The sequence below is a fragment of the Gymnoscopelus microlampas genome (assembly GCF_963454915.1).
Source record: "Gymnoscopelus microlampas genome assembly, chromosome: 14".
NCBI classification, from domain to species: domain Eukaryota; kingdom Metazoa; phylum Chordata; class Actinopteri; order Myctophiformes; family Myctophidae; genus Gymnoscopelus; species Gymnoscopelus microlampas.
This window is the reverse complement of record NC_139951.1, coordinates 27,712,690-27,732,689: the sequence shown is the minus strand read 5'-3', so window position 1 is coordinate 27,732,689 and position 20,000 is coordinate 27,712,690. Positions and strand designations below refer to the sequence as shown.

Below are 20,000 nucleotides of genomic sequence, written 5' to 3'. Positions count from 1 at the left end.
ATGGTGGTGGAATTTCATTAATTAGGGCAACGTTAATTAGTGAAATGGCCAAGTGGCTGGGTATTTATCATAACCGATGCACTGTATTCACAAATTGGCACACGGATGATCCTGGATTAGTGGCACGGCTCGGGCAGAATTGAAATGCTTTAAAACCCCTCGCCTTGCAACCACCGTTTATGAGGGTGCGCGCGCACACACACACACACACGCGCGCGCGTGCACGCGGTCGCACGCATCCATGCACGCACGGTCGGTCTCACACACGCACACGCATCTCTCTCTCTCTCTCTCAAAGTGAAGAAAGAAAAAACTCCCTAAATCCGTAGATTATAATCTATAATCACAGCCTACTGAGTGAGTTTTAGTGTTGTTTTCAAAGGGACTCCAAGTGGACTTTGAGTTTTTGAGAAAAGGAGAATGTGAGCATTTGAACTTGAACCCATGACTACACAAACAGTTGTGCTAACAAGAGAAAGATTTGATGATGAACAGAGGAGTGGAGAGAAAGAGAAAGCTATGGGGAATAGATATTGTTGCATTGTTCAGTTAGATATTCATTCTTTCTTTTATAAATGGTCATAACACTTACTTCTTCTGCTGGCTCTCTTTACGGTCAGCGGATCCCAGACTCTGTTGACAAAAGGAGAGAGACTCACATTAGACCATGACAATATAGAAATATCCAGAATCTACATCCATTTCCAACTAAATGCACATATCAAAGATGATAAAAAAAAAGAAAAAAAAGGATGTGCACCCTTGAAATTGGCAACGTTTTCCTTCAAACGTTGAAAGACCTGGCCCTCGGTTAAAAAAAACAAAAATGCAATACGTATAACCAACATAAGAGGATTTTAATTAAGTGCACAACAAGCAGATTGCCAGTGGAAAGCAATGGTTACAAAAAGTGCATGAAAGCAGTATTAGTATGTGTGATTATGTGAGAGAATAAGTTGCTCTGAACAAGAGCTATTGTCAGAATCAAACAAAGCAACAGCAAGGTGCAGCAAACCTGGACAAATTCTCACACAGATGTAGTGTGTACACACACACACACACACACACACACACACACACACACACACACACACACACACACACACACACACACACACACACACACACACACACACACACACACACACACACACACACACACACAAACAAACAACCCCAACATACAAGCACAACGCTGTGACAAATAGCACTCGCACCACTTGATTGTATTAACCTTATTGGGGTCAAGGTGACCTTACAGTTAATGCATATTAAATTCAAAGTAAATTCTTGCCACCAACCTTCTGGGCAAAGCCAATCAAGTGATCAATGTCACACTGGAAAGAAGCAATTACATGGCTAATGGCGTTGTCGGCAATTCTAAACAATTAGCTCCCTGACTATGATTTACAAAGCCTGATCAGCTGGCTATGCCTGTCTTCACTTACATTTAATAAAGTGTGATTTGTTTGTGTGTGTGTGTGTGTGTGTGTGTGTGTGTGTGTGTGTGTGAGAGAGAGTGAGAGAGAGAGAGAGAGAGAGAGAGTGAGTGAGGAAAATAGAGAGATCTCCTCTCATCTCTTGCTCAACGGGAGAGGCTCGAATGCCTCCCTCAGGTGTAGACAACTTAATATGTACACATGCAAAGCATAAATCCCCCCGCCTCGCGCGGCACACACATGCTAACACCGTCAACACACACATACGTTGCCCCCCTGCCACATTTCCTGCAAGAATGGAGCACCCAGAATTTTGACACATGCTGAGACAGACAGAAGCACGCACACGCACACACACGCACACACACACACACGCACGCACGCACGCACACGCGCACACACAGACAGACGACTGGCCTCGGGCCAGAGACATTTTTGGAATCCCGACACCGATGTCGTTTTGCATTTTCATTCGCCGCAAAGACACTAATTTGGGCTCCGCTACTACGCCAGGGATGGCGGTTTCCCGCTGAGAGACACCAGCCCCCACCCCCACCTTCCCCCACCGCAGGGATAAACGGTGCGTCTGAACGCCACGGGGAGCTTGGCCAAGCGGACCCACCGTCGTTCACTGTAAACGCTGTCAATCACCGGGCCGATGTATTCTGTGTGCTCCCCACTGACGTTCATCATAGACCCAGCTGGGATGATGATGATGATGACGCTGGATAAGATGGGGGTTAGGTGCTGCTGGTATAGCGAGACGTTCATGAGAAGCATCTTCGCTTAACCACTTAAACCAGGGGTCTTCAACAGGGGGTCTGTGACCCCTAAGGGGGTCCTCAGAGTTACTACAGGGGGGCCACCAAATCTTTCAATGAAAGGACGTTTTCTTTTTTACATTAACCACCGAACCCTAGAATCCCTATTCCGAGGGGAACATTGGCCGAAAATAGCAGATCTATAAGCTCTTGTGAGCTTATAGATCGGTGGTGGGGTCGATTTTGTGTAGCAGGGAAAAAGGGAGTGGGCTGAGAAAGTACACTTTATGGGTTGGAAAACAAAGAAGAATTGATGAAAGGGCATTCCCTCTCTTTGAGTCATAAGTTAAACCTCTGTCAAATGGCGTTTGATACACCACTTCATCCTGACAATGTTAGATAGATCAGCTACAGTAGAATCAATTTAACTCAAAGCCTGTACAGTACAAATGTAGCCGAATGGAGCCAGTGTGTGTGTGTGTGTGTGTGTGTGTGTGTGTGTGTGTGTGTGTGTGTGTGTGTGTGTGTGTTTGGGGACCAGTGGTGGTAAAAGTACTCAAATGTTTTACTGAAGTACTGTAAATGTATCAATATTGCAATGTAGAAATATAGTTACAATTTCAACAGTCTGGACACTTTGCCCGAATGCCCGTTCAATGACCCCTCCCTGCGTGTGTGCGTGCGCGCGCGCACGTGTGTGCGTGCGTGTGTGCGTGCGTGTGTGTGTGTGTGTGTGTGTGTGTGTGTGTGCTTGCGTGCATGCGTGTGTGTGTGCGTGCAGATGTGTCTCTGTGTGCCTACTTGTCTGTAGGTATTTTTATCTTCAACTTTCATCCAGCTGCCTGCACAGTGGGGGGGGGAGACTGCTGGCATGGGGTGGCACTCTAAGCTGGATGTGTGACCTTTTCGGTCCCCTCCCCCCGTCCCCGTCCCCCCACAGTGGACACAGCCAGCAGCCACGCTGCTGCCAGCGGTGCCGAGGACAGGTGGGCATCCTTTATGTGGCGCGTGGCACAGTGGGGGAGGATTATATATATAGAGGTGGATAAGGACACCCTTTGGTGTTGTCCTCAATGACCTCATACGGCTTGGAACGGGTTCAGTAGGAATAGACCGATGGGTCCCCAAACTTTGTAGCTCGAGACCCAAAAGAGACATTTGATCTTGAGCCAGGTATTAATTCATCAATTCATCCGCCAGTGCCAGCGGTTTTACCTTATTTTGAGTGTCTCTGACATAATATTACGTGTTTGGCAGTCAATATTTTTGAAAATCCTTTGACATTCTTCAATTAACCCATTGAGACCTGAAGCCGATGTCTCCTAAATCTCAACAGCTTTCTAAAAAACGTATGTTTCTATATCAGTGGTGCTCAAACGTTTTCATGTCAAGGACCCCCAAAATTATATGTATTTGACCACGGACCCCCATCAAAATATTTTGTTCCAGGGACCCCCAGAAGCAACGATTTGAGTTAAAAATGTTTGCTTTAAAAATATACATATTCAAAGATTTGCACACATTTTCACGAATTTTCAAAAATAGCAGATCTACAAGCTCGTAGCGCGGCACTCGGTGCCGCGCTATGAGCTTGTAGATCTGCTATTTTTGAATAGCACAAAGTGTAAAATAATGCTTTTTAGCTTAAATCTAAAAATGACACAGTTCCAGGACTTAATGTGTTAAAGGGTGAAAATGGGTCCGTGCCCCAAAAATGGCCCCCGACCCAGTGTTTGGGGACCACCACTACAGTAGACTTACCGTGAACCCTCCACAAAATGATTAGTTACTTTGAATGAAATGAAAGCAGCCTATTAGTAAAGTCATCTAAGGTCCTAGTTACTGAATCCAGACTCCTATGGTCCCTTCTGACAGCTCAACTCAGCTCATCCTCGTCGTCACATCACACGTTTACAGGTTGTAAAAAAAAGAAGTGGGTGAAATTCTTGGTTGTACAAAGCTCCATCACTTGACGGTTTCAAGAATGGAAGAAAGAAATAGAGAAAGAAAGAAACTTCCAATACATATATCAGAGCTTCACGCTGTGATTTTAAATCCCTGGGTCATCGTGCCCGTAATGATTACCGTTTAGCAGACATCTGAATGACAAGCAGGTGCTTTAACCCCTTAAAACTGGGAACGCATCTCTGTCATTTTAGATTTCTTTGGGCTATTCGAAAATAGCAGATCTACAAGCTCATAGCGCGGCACCGAGTGCCGCGCTATGAGCTTGTAGATCTGCTATTTTTGAAAAATCGTGAAAATGTGTGCAAATCTTTGAATATATATATATTTCTAAAGCGAACCTTTGTAACTCAAATCTTTGCTTCTGGGGGTCCCTGGAACTAAACATTTGACAAATGTTTGCTTTAAAAAATATATATTCAAGGATTTGATAATAAAATTTGATAATAAAAATCAAAAATAAATAAATAGCAGATCTACAAGCTCATAGCGCGGCACTCGGTGCCGCGCTATGAGCTTGTAGATCTGCTATTTTTGAATAGCCAAAGTATAAAGAAATGGTTATAGCTGAAATCTAAAAGGACACAGATGCGTTCCCGGATTGAATGGGTTAAACGTGGAGAGAGAGAGAGAGAGAGAGAGAGAGAGAGAGAGCAGCTGCAGAGCGAAGCAGAGGATTTGAAATCGTGTCACAATTGCGTGGGTTTTCTAATCGGTCAGGATGTCCGCCCGGCGCCCGGAGAGAATTACATTTTCCTGGTCTTTGCCATCAAAAAAAAGAAGTCACAACCGGCAATTACCGGACTAACGTGACATGAATATATAATATACACGTATATATATACACACACGTATATACACATGTATATATATATACACGTGATTGATGAGTACCCTACTGGCTCATCTACCAATGAGGAGCCCCCACTGGGAGGAAATAGAGCCTTCATCCTACTAACTCCCCTTCGATATTCCTCACTGACAGATCGCCGCCTCAGTCCGTACAATTACGTGCAGCAACAAAGATCCTCCCTCCCCGCACGGCCTGGCTTCCTTCCCCCCAAAACACGGGCCAAATGTATCGTTACGGGCGCTCGGCCAAGACGGATGCACCTATATGGGTTCGAACCCCTAGACTCCGCTTTACCACCTGCACCACCCGAGCACCGCCCTGCAACGCAGCGCCATCTTGACCATCACAGCCTTCCATTGGTCCACATCCACACAGACATAACCTCCGACGGCAATACCTAAACATAACATACAAGACATGGCCGCCTTTTTAAGGAGACCGGAAGCACGCAGGTTGGAGTCTAGTATTTCCAATGGAAGAGTGAACATGGACACAGCTTCTTTAGCCCCATGGTCACTGAACTAAATGTTGGACCTCGATCGCCACAAGCCACACAGTCTTACCAATATTTTCATACTAAAATGGCTTATTTCAGAGAGAAAATCTACTATTATCAACCTTTCTCTTTCTCTAGCACCGGTAAACATCGGACATTCACGAGATCAGACGGCGCCCACTTTTAGGAGACCATTTGTAGGATTTGTGTACCAATTGGCTCCAAGTGGGTTTATCTTTGATAATTGATAACATACACAAGACCACATTTCAGTAATTACACCCCACCCCACCCCCCACGCCAACCCCATACAGTATAACTCGTAGATCTTCAAGAACCTATGGTTGATCTGATCATCATCATCTACAGTACCAATCATCATTGAGGAGACTTTATTTTCTGAGACCATCATCTCTCAAATACTCTCTCTCTCTCTCTCTCTCTCTCTCCCATTTCCAACTCCAACACTCAAGTCATGGGGGGATTCTAATGTCCTCGATTCAATTACGATCAGTCAGTGCACAGCGCCGTTCGTGACAGTCACCCCGGCGGGGGGTCTCGCCAATGTGGAAGTGCGACACGGTCCCGCTGGGTTCCCTGGGCTACTCTCTCTCTCTCTCTCTCCACACGTCATTGGATTATCTTAGCACCAGGTGGGCTGCAGTGTGGGTGACAACAACTAGCCTGGTTTCATACACAGAGTGCAAGATGTTCTGTCGGCGAGGTGTTACAGCATGGTGGGAGAAAAGTGGAAGGCAATAGAAACAATTCAGCACGAGTAAGTTATTAACCCATTCAACCCGGGAACGCATCTGTGTCATTTTAGATTTATTTGGCTATTTTTTTGAAAATCGCTATGTGACGCGTTGTTGTGAGCTTTGTCGATCTGCTATTTTCAGCGAAAGCTTCCCCCCACAACAACAGAAAACAGAACATCTACTAGTACAGAACCCTGAGGGACTCCGGTCAATAGGGTTTTAGTGGTGAAGAGGTACAAGCAATGGCAACCTCACTCTGAGAGTATATAGTAACCAAACGTATCCGTACATTTGATTACATCCGTACATTCTAAGAGTATGCAAATGGATTGAATCAACACTGAGGATTTTATTCATATTATTATATAACATTTAACCCATTAAGACCTGGAACTTTGTCATTTTTAGATTTGAGCAAAAAAAGCATAATTTATTTTACACTTTGGGCTATTCAAAAATAGCAGATACAAGCTCATAGCGCGGCACCAAGTGCCGCGCTACGAGCTTGTATATCTGCTATTTTTGAAAAATCATGAAAATGTGTGCAAATCTTTGAATATATATATTTTTTAAAGCGAACATTTTTAACTCAAATCTTTGCTTCTGGGGGGTCCCTGGAACAAGATATTTTGATGGGGGTCCGCGGCCAAATACATATAATTTTGGGGGTCCTTGACATGAAAAAGATTGAGCACCACTGATATAGAAACACGCGTTCTTCAGAAAACTGTTGAGATTTAGGAGACATGTAGAATCGGCTTCAGGTCTCAATGGGTTAAACAGGATGAGAATTATTCATCGTAGAAAGAGTCGTACACACACACCGTTGATAGCATCTGCCAGGTAGGCAATTACATTTACTTTAATGAATGAACGACCTCATCGTTCAATGGGTCGTTGTTTTTAATCAGCTACTCAATTTCCACTTATACACTTAAGCTTGCAACACGAGGCGCGAGCGCACGCACGTGCGCGTGTGTATGTGTGTGTGTGTGTGTGTGCGTGAGTGAGAGAGAAGGCAGGTGTCGGGCTACAAGACTGAATGCATACCTTTGCAGCAGGTGCTAGGGAAAACTTGGCAGAGGCTCAGAGCTGTAATGCTACAACACTCACTTTCACACCGTATAAGCTGCTGAAATACCTAGAAACCCTCCAGTCTGCTTCACACGGTGGCACATATACAGTACGATATACAGTACAACATCACACTTACTTCACCACATTAAACCCCATGGAGTCCCTATATGTTGGGCAAATTGTGTCGCTGAAAACCTCCTATCTCCATGTTCAAACTTTTCGTCCCCACTTGATCATACTACAGCGTCACACACAACCATCAACAGTAGCAGGTCCACGAGCTCCAAAAGCTGCTACTTTTGCTATTTCTTTATTTGAATGCTGAAAAGTAACAGTTTTTCTGGGACATAATGAGGTTTCCTCCCGGAAATTACAAAGAAAAACTATATATATAATTATTTTTCTAATTAAATCAAAAAAAAATCAAAAATCACATTGTGAGCTTGCAGATCTGCTGGCTTCGCTGTCCGTTGCATGGCAAAGTATAGTATAGGGTTAAAATGACAAATGCAACCACTGCCACACTCCGCATTCCTTCACTACTATAAAGTCCAACACACACACACACACACACACACACACACACACACACACACACACACACACACACACACACACACACACACACACACGCGCGCGCGTGCACGCACACACACACACACACACACACACACACACACACACACACACACACACACACACACATACATACCTGTCGAGTCCACAAGAGCCCAAAAAAAGAACATCTGTCCACTCCTTCTCTGCCACCTGCTCTCTCTCAATCCCCTCTCTCTCTCTCTCTCTCTCTCTCTCTCTCTCTCTCTCCCCTTCCAGAAACAACTTCCCAGTAGCGTTCCACCGCAGCTCTAATTAACATTCACCTGTCCAACTCTTTGGCTGTGTTTCACTCTCTCTCTCTCTCTCTCTCTCTCTCTTCGCGTCCCTCGGTCGCACAAACACGGAGAGGCACCGTGGAGCGTGCTACCCGACGGTGGCTGCCACCACTGCCGGCTTGTTGTACTTTAATTGCAGTTGCCAGGCGATAAGCTTCTCCACCTCGGAGTGAGGAGAGAGAGAGAGAGAGAGAGAGAGAGAGAGAGAGAGAGAGAGTGAGTGAGTGAGTGAGTGAGTGGGGGCTGGGCTGGGCGGAGGTGGGGGGGTCGGAAACGCTCATTATACTGTAGCCACGCTAGCTAGAAAAGAGTGATAGGGTAGCTAGGGCCAGGGGCTTGAATATAAGGTAGGAAGAGGAAAACGAGGAGGGACGTGGTGTCTGCGTGTGTGTGTGTGTGTGTGTGTGTGTGTGTGTGTGTGTGTGTGTGTGTGTGTGTGTGTGTGTGTGTGTGTGTGTGTGGCAGGTGCATTTCTGTGGCAGGTTTGAGGACTTCGAGGCTCACTGCCAACTGTACCAAAGCACCTTGAATGGCCAAAGATAAAAAGAGATATGGCTTGCTTTCTGGTGAAGATCACAGAGAAATCAGAACTAACCTAAAAAAAATTCAATTAATAAAACTCCCAGCCAAAAAAAGCCACTAAGGTTTTCCACACAGTTGTTTTCCTCCCTGTGCCCTTCTCCAGGCTCGGCCGCTCGTACCACACATTTTCTTTGATGTGTTACTTCACGGTCAACGGTATGGCCTTGTCTCATTAAAAGCAGAGAGAACACAACAACGGAGAGACTTCTAAGAAGTCACTTCACAATTAATGGTGGAGGTACAGTGAAGACCCACAGGGTCAGCAAGCAGTAAATAAACAAAGCCAATTTGTGGTATGCAGGTGACATCCCCTCGCATCCAACTGCGCCTCGATTGCACATGTCAAGAACAATTACCACAACTTAAGCCATTCAAACCGGGAACGCTTCTCTGTCATTTTAAGATTTCTTTGGCTATTAAAAAATAGCAGATATACAAGCTCATAGCCGCGATATGAGCTTGTATATCTGCTATTTTTGAAAAACCGTGAAAATGTGTGCAAATCTTTGAATATATATTTTTAAAGCGACCATTTGTGTAACTCAAATCTTTGCTTCTGGAAGGGTCAAGAACAAGATATTTAACAAATGAACAAGAACATAACAGACGTGTATAAATGTGACATAACGTGTATAAACGTAAAACAGAACGAGAACAGGAACAAGATATTTTAGAAATGTTCACTTTAAAAATATATATCCAAAGATTTGCACAATTTTTCACGATTTTTCAAAAATAGCCAAAAGATATCTTAAAATGACAGAGATACGTTCCCGGTCTTAATGGGTTATGGAATGACCTTGTCTTGTCTTGTCTTGTCTTGTCAATTCACGTCAAGTCATCTAAAGAGTTATTTTGATATGCCTTAATATAACCACTTAAACCCTATACGTAGTTGACCGGTGTACCCTAGGGGTCTATACTTTATTCCCTCGACGCCAAAAATATTCTTCCTGAATGTTATGACATGCCCAGAATAGGGACGCTGCATGGGGTTTCATGTGGTCAATTAGAATATCAGTGTTTTAAACGCTTTACATATAATCTGTGTTTACTGAGGTTATTTGATTATTCTTAGTTTGATTAGATTGATTCGTTTATTAATTTATATATTATATTATATTATATTCACTTATAGACTTGACAGTTAAGTCTATACGTTCCATATTTGGCAGCACAAACCATCAGTCTGCAATACCACAGTGTCAAGTGGTTGAGACTGAACAAGTAGCCTCAGTTGTATAAACCTTTAATCCTGCTAATGCCTTTGGGGGGGGACTTAGAAACTGAGAAAATAGCTGTTGTTAAGTATGTCGTCCTTTTATGAAACCTGTCAACAGATCTGTCTCTATTATTTCCTATTTATTTTCAAATGATTTCCGTGTCTGTATGTGTGGACCCATGTTTACGACATACTTGTTGCACCGACGGCAACTTTCTCGAAATACTCCAGCAGCAGCATGTGATGGTAATCTAATCTAATCTATCTATCTGGCAATCTATGTTTTTTTTTTGGTCAATCAGTGGAGGTGAACAAATGGAGGAAGTAATGTTACCTAAAAAGCAGAGAAAGCAGAAACTAGATATACCAGAAACTAGATACCGTCCCTAAATAGGTAACGTTAGCTTAGTAGATAAGACAATGGCCAGCGTCTCAGGTAACTGTTAGATGGCTTGATAACAGCTTGATAACATTAGTTTTAACCTACATGTCGGCAGCAAATTAAACTAGTAATGCCAGCAGAATGTTCAAAGTATCAAATTAAAATGATAATCAAGGTCTGTCATTGTTCTTCTATAGTGACGTAATGGCATGGTTACAATGCAGGCAGCACAGAGACAAGGAGAGCTAAAAGCACAAGCTTTTATTTTGAGACAAATCAACAAAATACAAATGAACTTGGGTTGCTTTAAACTCCATGGCACATTCTTTTGTTAAAGGGATCATCTGTCATTTATTGAAGTACAGCATTAGTTACATAAACATGTTTTGTGTACTATATGTAACCTTCCCTATTGGAAGCTATACTGGAAAAGACATCATTCTAAATGGTAGGAGTGATTAAAGTCAGACCAAAGGTCTGTTGCTTACGGAGGCAGATCGTCAAAGCTTTATATCCCACTTAGGACAAAGAGGATTAAGTTAAGTAACAGTAACAGACCAAAACAGAGTATTCCTTTAAGTGTGAATTCAAAATGTTCATATAAATTATAAATGAAGCAGGGCTTCCCGTGCTTCAGCTGTCGGTCTGCTGATTGCTTCAGCCACGCTTTCCTACACACCAATCACACCTCATTCCCTCAACAAGGCGGTTCATTTAAATACGGCTTCCTCCTACACTAGATCTCTGCTTTTCAATTGCTGCCACCACACCAGCTTGCCTCCACCACCCCAACCACCCCATTACTCAGACGTTTAAACTGAACGTTGAACTGGAATTCATGTGTGCATGGCTCTAAAGTGAATTCAATGTTCTATGGCTTTAATGCATTCAAGTTTGCATGACTCAAGTTAATCTGATTAAATGTCTTGCTAAGGGCCCGCTCTCGTATACCTGTGGGGGGATTTAGCGTAGTGTTCCCTGATTTTGCTTAAGCATGCTGCTTTGCAAAATGTAGGGAACATCTTAACTCTTTGACTGCCAGAAATAAATCATTGTTTGCTAAGCCACTGCCAGCGATTACCGAGTGTTTTCACTATAGCCTTTGAAAAATCGATCCACCCGCCAATCACTTTAAAAGGGGGTAGGGGGGTGTTGTAGAATCAGAGAAAATAAATTGTGCCACCACTATCCATTCCATAGTTGTGGGCAGTTGAATGTGGGTTGTTTTTGCCAAAAAGCAACACAAAGCAGAGAAAAAAAGCATTTTTCCAAATCCATTAACATGGTAGTGAGTGTGGCTGGGCTTTTTTGCGATCACGTGATTTACTGCTTCATTGCTTCACTGGGAGTCAGACTCATGTGTTAGCGAACAGCGCCATCTAGCGTAAAATCACTGAAAACACAAAATCTCCTCATTCTCCTCATTGGCACTCCTCAAAATATGACGAGAAATCGTAATTTCGTCAATTGGCAGTCAGAGTTAAAGAGCGGAGCCATTAACGGCAAGTTTAACTGTATTCCATTTGTTGCAAGTAAATGGTTAAATCTACTTTGACGTGAGTGTTCCTGACTGAATGTGTGTAAAAAAAAGTGTAAATAATCATGGTTAAGCTCTTGCAGAATATCTGCGTTACTGTATGTCAACATTATCACTATCAAATAGTTAGGACTTTCAGTAGCCTAAGCCCTAAAGACTAGTATCCTTAGTTAGCTTACATTTGAATCCCACCAATTCCTTCATCATGTGCCCCCTGTCTCCCGCTCAGCTTTATCACTATATAGACCTTCTCCATTACAATGATGTAACAAAACAAGGTGGAATGGATTGGGGTAGCAGCTTTCCGTGAGCTAGGAACTCAAAGCTCTGAGATGAAACACATTGGCCACGCTGTTTGAACAAACACAGGTGAAACCCAACGGACCTAGAGCTGTGAAACTCATACAGTATACCTGCCAACACTTGGATTTTGGACGGGAGTCTATGTATTTTTAACCCTTTCTCCCTGCCGTGCTCCCGCAAGCCTGGTAATTTCTCAAGTAAATCTCCCGATTTCACGTGTAATGCCACACGACTGACTGAAAATGGATGAAACATTTCTCAAGAAGAAAACTCTATTAATCTGGTAGTGCAGGGTTATATGGGGGGCATTGAGGGTAGGCCATTTTTTGCAGACACACCAGCAGTGGTGGAAAAAGTACTCATTATGCAGAATGTCCCATTTCACAACTTTTTAAATGTATAAAAATCTGAAAATAGCAGATCTACAAGCTCACAATGCGTCGCATCGCGACGCATTGTGAGCTTGTAGATCTGCTATTTTCAAATGGCCGAAATATATCTGTAGGGCTGAAGTGGTAAATGTATGTTTTGTAATAATAATCCAAATCTACAAAGTAACTAGTAACTAAATGTCCTCAAATAATTGTAGTGGAGTAAAAGTATAATATTTGCCTCTGAGATGTAGTGGAGTAGTACTGAGAATTGGAAATATTCCAGTAAAGTTAAAAACAACCCCAAAAATTGTCCTTAAATACAGTACTCGAGTAAATGTACTGAGTCGCTTTACACACCACTGCACACCAGAACATCTCCTTCTTTTTCACAGCCTAACGGTTGACAGGTATGGCAACACTCCCGGTGGTGTGAGGGCCATTTGCATGCATGGCCTCCACTGTCCACGGCACAGGAATCAGAGCCATTTAGCGCAGTGCCAGCCTCAGCTACCTCAACCCCACCGCCCAACCACACAAATGCGTCATTACACAGCCCCCTAGAACAGTACTACAGCAGCCTGCAATCAGGAAGAGAGCGTGTGTGTGTGTGTTTGTATTGCTTGCTATACTTGTGAGGACCAAACGTCCCCACAAGTATTGCAGGATATGAGAAATAGATGTTGTGAGGACCATTTTCTTGGTCCTCACTAGAGAACTTGTTATTTTATGGTTGAAAAATGATTTTTAGAGATGCGTTTACACTTTGAAAAAGATTCAGGTTGGGGTTAGGTTTAGGATTAGACCTTTAGAGGTTAGGTTTAGGGGCTTGGGGTTCGATTTTCCCCCTATTTTATACTTAGTCGTGCGGCGATGCCAAACACTGGAAAATAGCCGATCTACAAGCTCACAACGGGTCGCAGCGCGACCCGTTGTGAGCTTGTAGATCTGCTATTTTTCAGCTTTAGACTTGCGGTTAAAATTGCCCCAAAAAAAAACATAAATCAATCATAAAATCGGCTTCCTAACATGTTGATGTCCTCTCAAGTATAGTAATACAAACGTGTGTGTGTGTGTGTGTGCGTGTGCGTGTGTGTGAGTACAGCGGGGTATACGTGACCGTCACATCTAAAGCATGTGTCAGTGTGTGTGATATAGAGGGTGCTTTCTATTAAACCATTCAAACCAGGAACTCATCTGTGTAACCACTGTCTTAAACCATTATTTTATACTTTGGGCTATTTAAAAATGGCAGATCTACAAGCTCATAGCGCAACACTTGTAGATCTTCTGTTTTAGAAAAACATTTGTGCAAATCTTTGAATGTATACATTATTGGAAACAACATTTTTTAACTCAAATCTTTGCTTCTGGGGTTCCCCCGGAACAACATATTCTGATGGGGGTTGGCGGCCACAAACATACTTTTGGGGGTTTGAGCACCACTGATAAAGCAATACAGTATATATAAGTTTGTTTTACGTTTTTTTACTGTTAGGATTTAGAAGACTAACAGCTAGAATATTTTGTTCCAGGGACCCCCCCAGAAGCAAATATTTGAGTAAAGATGTTCGCTTTAAAATATATATATATTCATAGATTTGCACACATTTTTAAAAGATTTAAAAAATAGCAGATCTACAAGCTCATAGTGCGGCGTGTGTGTTTTTTGAATAGCCAAAGACATCTAAAATGACAGAGAAGCATTCCCGGATTGAATGAATTAAGACAGATCACACGGTATATACAGGAAGGCTACAGTGCGACTGACCTCCACTGGCCTCCATCACTCAGGAGGAGCGACGTAGACAGACAGAGAGCGTGGTGAGCAGAACAAACCCGCCATCACACAGCCCAAAGCCTTAAAACCATGCACGCCTGCGAGAACGATGACACAATAATAGCCTTTCCCCCACAACAAAAGCCCACATGCACCATAGTGGTGCACGGGGCAATAAATAACCTCTCTCATCTCAAGTGTGTCCCCCCCACAAAAACTAACCCGCTGTGTTCATTTATTTTTTATCCCTTTGTTTTTAGTTTTTTTTAATACTTTCTTTTTTATTCTTTTTTTTTTTTAGAACAAGCTCATCTTTGGCATCACATTACAATAAAAATGTGTAAATTTCAGGTGTTTTTAACACTCATTTTTATCTCTTTGTAACTCTTGAACGCGTCCGTTTCTGTCTACTCTCAGAGTTAACTTGACACAGAGTTAACTTGACACCTCCCAGGCAGCCGAGAGAGAGAGAGGACACACAGGAAAGAGTCGTCAGACACAGTGAATCACCGAAGAGTCGTGAGTCATAATAGGTTTGTCTCTCTGGCGTCCCTATCAACGCAACTCGAACGCAGACCGCATAATGGCGAGAGAACGCCGGCCCCGACCACTTGGCGAATCACACTTCCTCTTTTTTGCTTCCCACATTGCTCAGACCTTTGGCTCGGTGGTGAAAATCAATAGAAATCAGTCTAGTATAAAGTCGTGCCAAAGTCGTGGTTGGACTGTTGGTGGCCTTTCAGAACCGTAAGTGCACAATGTCTGTGGGATGGGGGGGGGGGGTGTACATGTACTATATACATCATTGGTTCTCACAGTGGGGTCCGGGGACCCCCAGAGGTCCATGGGGGGGTACCAGGGGGTCCCCAGCAAAATGTGTTAATACAGTGCCACAGTCATTTTAACCACTTCAACCATATTTAATACTTTGGCTATTCAAAAATAGCAGATCTACAAGCTCATAGCGTAGCGCGTGTGTGTGTGTGTGTGTGTGTGTGTGTGTGTGTGTGTGTGTGTGTGTGTGTGTGTGTGTGTGTGTGTGTGTGTGTGTGTGTGTGTGTGCGCGCGCGCGCGTGCGTGTGTGTTTTCTCAGCTTACGTCTATTGTACATCCACACATGACGTCACAGACACCTTAAGCTGTCCAGTCACAGAGTACGATAGAGATCATTCATGACTCAGAGACTGTCAGTATAATCCTTGGCAATGTGGTCATCATCTCTTTCATCTATTTTAAGAACCCAATCTCAGTCCTACCTTTATACTACTTTGCAGTTGCCAGGTAATGCGCTTCTCAAAGTCAGAACAAGAAGAGACGAGAGAGAGAGAGAGAGAGAGAGAGAGAGAGAGAGAGAGAGAGAGAGAGAGAGAGAGAGAGAGAGAGAGAGAGAGAGAGACAGACAGACAGACAGACAGACAGAGAGAGAGATAGAGAGTGAGAGTGAGAGTGCGGAAATGCTAATATTAACCTAACTCTAACTTAAACCCTTATTGACATGGCGTCCCCCCAGTGCTATATACTTGGTCCTTTGGTATACTACTTGGTCCTACTACCAAATCCTCTTGCAGAAAATAGCCAATCAGCAATTTTTCGCTGAATGTTTCGCCCATTATGACATGCTCAGAAGAGATACGCTATGTAGGGTTCATGTGGTTACTATAGGGGAGCGAGTGCCAGGGTTTGGAGGGCTTGCTTAAAGTTGAGGGAGGAATATTAAACAGTGCGTGTGCGTGCGTGTGTGTGTGCATGCGCGTGTGCATGCGTGTGTGTCTGTGTGTGTGTGTGTGTGTGTGTGTGTGTGCGTGCGTGCGTGCGTGCGTGCGTGCGTGCGTGTGTGGATGGCCAAAATAAAAGGACAGTTGGATTGGCTTGATTTGCTGTTGTGAAAATCGCCAGGAAATCAGAGCTAACCGCCAACAGGCTGTGTGGCTATGGAGCCACTAAACTAATTTTTTTAAACTTCCAGCCAATTGGTTTTGACAGTTTTTACTTTGTCATGTGTCTTTTGTATTTGTGTGAAAATGAACTGAATAGACCTTTCGCTAAGGTCCGCCCTCCACCGCCCACCCCGCCCCCCTAGGTCAGACAAGCAGCCCTGGTTTGGTCTGCACTCATGTCGGTTTGCGTTGGGATATACACAGGAGGATTCGCCACATAAACTAATCAATCATTCTTGGAGCCAGAGCTCCCAAATCTCTTCCAATTCTTGTCAACAAGGCCTGCAGTTGGAGATGTACCGATAAAAAAGAAATTCCTTTTGTGCCTTTTCATTTACTGTCAATGTACTTTTTTGTTTTTTGTGGTTGGGCGGGAGGGTTTGTGTTTGTCTTGTGCGTTTGTTTGTTTTCTTTCAGAAAACTTGAAGGGTTTCTTTATCACTGTTTATCATTTTCTGTCAAATTGTTCCCTTTTATTCCCTTTGTATTTTTCTCAATTATATGTTTTTATATGTTTGAAATAAATAAATAAATGAAAAATGAATCCACATAAACTGTGAATCTAACAGAGAATGCTTCAGGATGCACCGCGCCAAAAGTAACCATATCAACACATCAGATGGCGGGATAGCAACGGTTGCTAAGCTAACATTGGACAATCGCTATTGGGGAGGTGGGGCTTAGCGTTCGGTCCATTGTGTCGCGGAAGCTCTGTTACGTAATTCACGCATCTTAAAAGTAATTATGCACTTAGCGTTTAGAACTGTAAAACCAGTTTTCATCTGTTGACCATTAATCTATTCTATTCTATTCTATCTTTACTTTTCCTTCCATCTCTCCATATACACACGTTGATGGTGGAATCTAACCATCAGCTGCGTCATTGAAGGGTATATTGTGGCATCCAGCCCACCCAGCTAGCTGTGGACCCCTCAGGAGTGGCAGGAATACTGTTCCCAACTGGCACCGCCACCATGGCACGCCACGGGTGTGGCCCTGAGAAGTCCGGAAGCCCCCCCAAAGCTCCCAGCATAAACCAACTGAGGGGCCGCAGTGGGTGGTCCCTAAAGCTGTCAATCTGGAGGTAGGTGTTCTCTTGCACACAGAGACGCGCACACACACACACATGCGCGCACGCGCGGTCGCAAATACATTCACATGTACACACACGTGTCCATTATAGATGCACACACACCTAAAAAAGCAGGTACTGTATACGTAAACACAAGTTTACACATAATCAGCAGCTTCTCTAAAAGACTTTTAACTCATTAAGACCGGGAAAGCACCTGTCACTTTAGATTTTAACCACTTATAACCATTATCTTGTGCTATGGCTATTAAGAAGAATAGCAGATCTACAAGCTCATAGCACGGCACCGAGTGCCGTGCTATGAGCTTGTATATCTGATTTTTTTGGGGAAAATCTTGAACATTTTTGCAAATCTTTGAATATATATTTTTTTAAAGCGAACATTTGTGTAACTCAATTCTTTGCTTCTGGGGATTCTACAAATGTCTTCTAAATCCTTTTTTTTAAAACTATGTTGCTATAATATCAGTGGTTCTCAATTTTTTTCATGTCAACGACCCCCCAAAATTATACATATTTGGCCGCGGACCCTCATCTCAAAATATTTAGTTCCAGGGACCCCCCAAGAAGCAAAGATTTGAGTTACAAATAATCGCTTTAAAAATATATATATTCCAAGATTTGCACAAATCACGATTTTTCAACAACAAAAAAAGCAGACCTACGAGCTCGTAGTGCGGCTGAGCTTGTAGATCTGCTATTTATGAATAGCCAAAGAAATCTAAAACATTACAAGAGATGCGATGCCGGATTGAATGGGTTAATGAGCTCTAAATGGTCCTTAGCGTTCTATGTCCGTCCAGGTTTGTGTGGAGTTGCTATATAATTATATCTGGCAGACAAAGCGACATGGGGGACGACGTGAGCAATAGGATCCTCCTTGAGTTCATCCTGCAAGCAGCCTGCCAAAGGAGATTCATCCACAAAATCATAAAAACGTGCAGCTTTGGGCACGTGTATAACCTTTTCATGATATAACCTATCGTTGCTGTCAGGGCAGAAACCTTGTATCTCCATAGTCAAACACTTTTTTTGTATTTATTCATAAATTAACCAATTACGACCGGGAACGCATCTGTGAAGTTGGCTATCTGGCTTTTTAGCTATCTTTGGCTATTAAAAAATATATGTATATCTAAATGTTTTTGGGAAAAATCGTGAATATTTTTGCAAATCTTTAATATGAATATATATATTTGAGTTATAAATGTTCGCTTTAAAAAAATATATATATTAAAAGATTTGCACAAATGTTCAAGATTGTTCAAAAATAGCACATCTACAAGCTCATAGTGCGGAGCCCCGGTCTTAAAGGAGTAGTTCACCCAAAAAATGACTTATTTTCTATGAATTGCACACCCCATGAAGCCTTGAATTCATGGACTTGTTTTTGTTCTTGTCGCATTCCTAAGCCAATAATTTGATTACAGGCGGAAAGATGCTAACGTATCCGGTAGGAGACACAAAGTAGACTCTTTGTGTCTCCTAGCAGAAATACACTGGTCATCAAATTATTGGCTCAGGAATGCGACTAAAACTAAAAATAATCCATGAATTCAAGGCTTCATGGGGTGTGAAATTGATAGAAAATAAGTCATTTTTTGGGTGAACTACTCCTTTAATGAGTTAATTCCCAACTTGATCATACAACAGCGTCACACAAAAGTATCAAAAGTCTCAGATCCACATGCTCGAAACACGTGGCGCAAAGCTATTTCTGAATTTGAATCCTGGAAAGTAACAGTTCTGGACGTACAGTATGAGGTTTCCCCCCCGACAGAGACGCCGTACATAATGTGTTATTATGCGTATAAGCCTGAGTTACAACCTTGTGATCGCCGCGGTAACGTCAATGGCCATAAATGGACACTAAATTAGCTGAGGTGTGACTTCCACGACGTTTACGGCTCGCCCTATCAACCTCCCTTTTCTTAACCCATTGAGACCGGGAAAGCATCTGTGTCATTTTAGATTTTAACCACTTATATAACCATTATCTTATACTTTGGCTATTCAAAAATATGAGCTTGTAGATCTGCTATTTTTGAAAATTTGTGAACATTTGTGCAAATCTTTGAATATATATATTTTTTAAAGTGAACATTTTTAACTCAAATCTTTGCTTCTATGGATTCTACAAATGTCTTCTGAATCATAACAGTTTTCTGGAAACCGTACATTGCTATAATATCAGTGGTTCTCAAACTTTTTTCATGTCAAGGACCCCCAAAATGATATGTATTTGGTCGCGGACCCCCATCTCAAAATGTTTTGTTCCAGGGACCCCCAGAAGAAAAATATTTTAGTTACAAATGTTTTGCTTTAAAAATATATATATTCAAAGATTCAAAGATTTGCAAAAATGTTCATGATTTTTCAAGTAGATCTGCTATTTTTGAATAGCCAAATTATAAAATAAGGGCTAAAGTGGTTACACGGATGCGTTCCCGGTTTTGACGGGTTAATGGGTTCTTTATCTTCGAGGCCTGGTGCATTTTAACAGTTTAATCTATAGGGCAGATACGATTAGGCAGTGATAGATAGAGAGGCC

At 42.7% G+C, this 20,000-nt stretch overlaps 1 protein-coding gene across 1 annotated transcript in view; it reads right to left on the bottom strand.

The window, feature by feature from the left end:
- The window catches only part of ankfn1b (ankyrin repeat and fibronectin type III domain containing 1b), a gene marked incomplete at its 3' end in the record, with an annotated part of 248,776 nt that overhangs the window by 86,910 nt on the left and 141,866 nt on the right, over positions 1-20,000 (bottom strand). Inside the window, exon 5 of the mRNA XM_084078510.1 lies at positions 593-633. Coding sequence (XP_083934636.1) covers positions 593-633 — 41 coding nt within the window. The remainder of the gene's footprint in view (positions 1-592; positions 634-20,000) is intronic.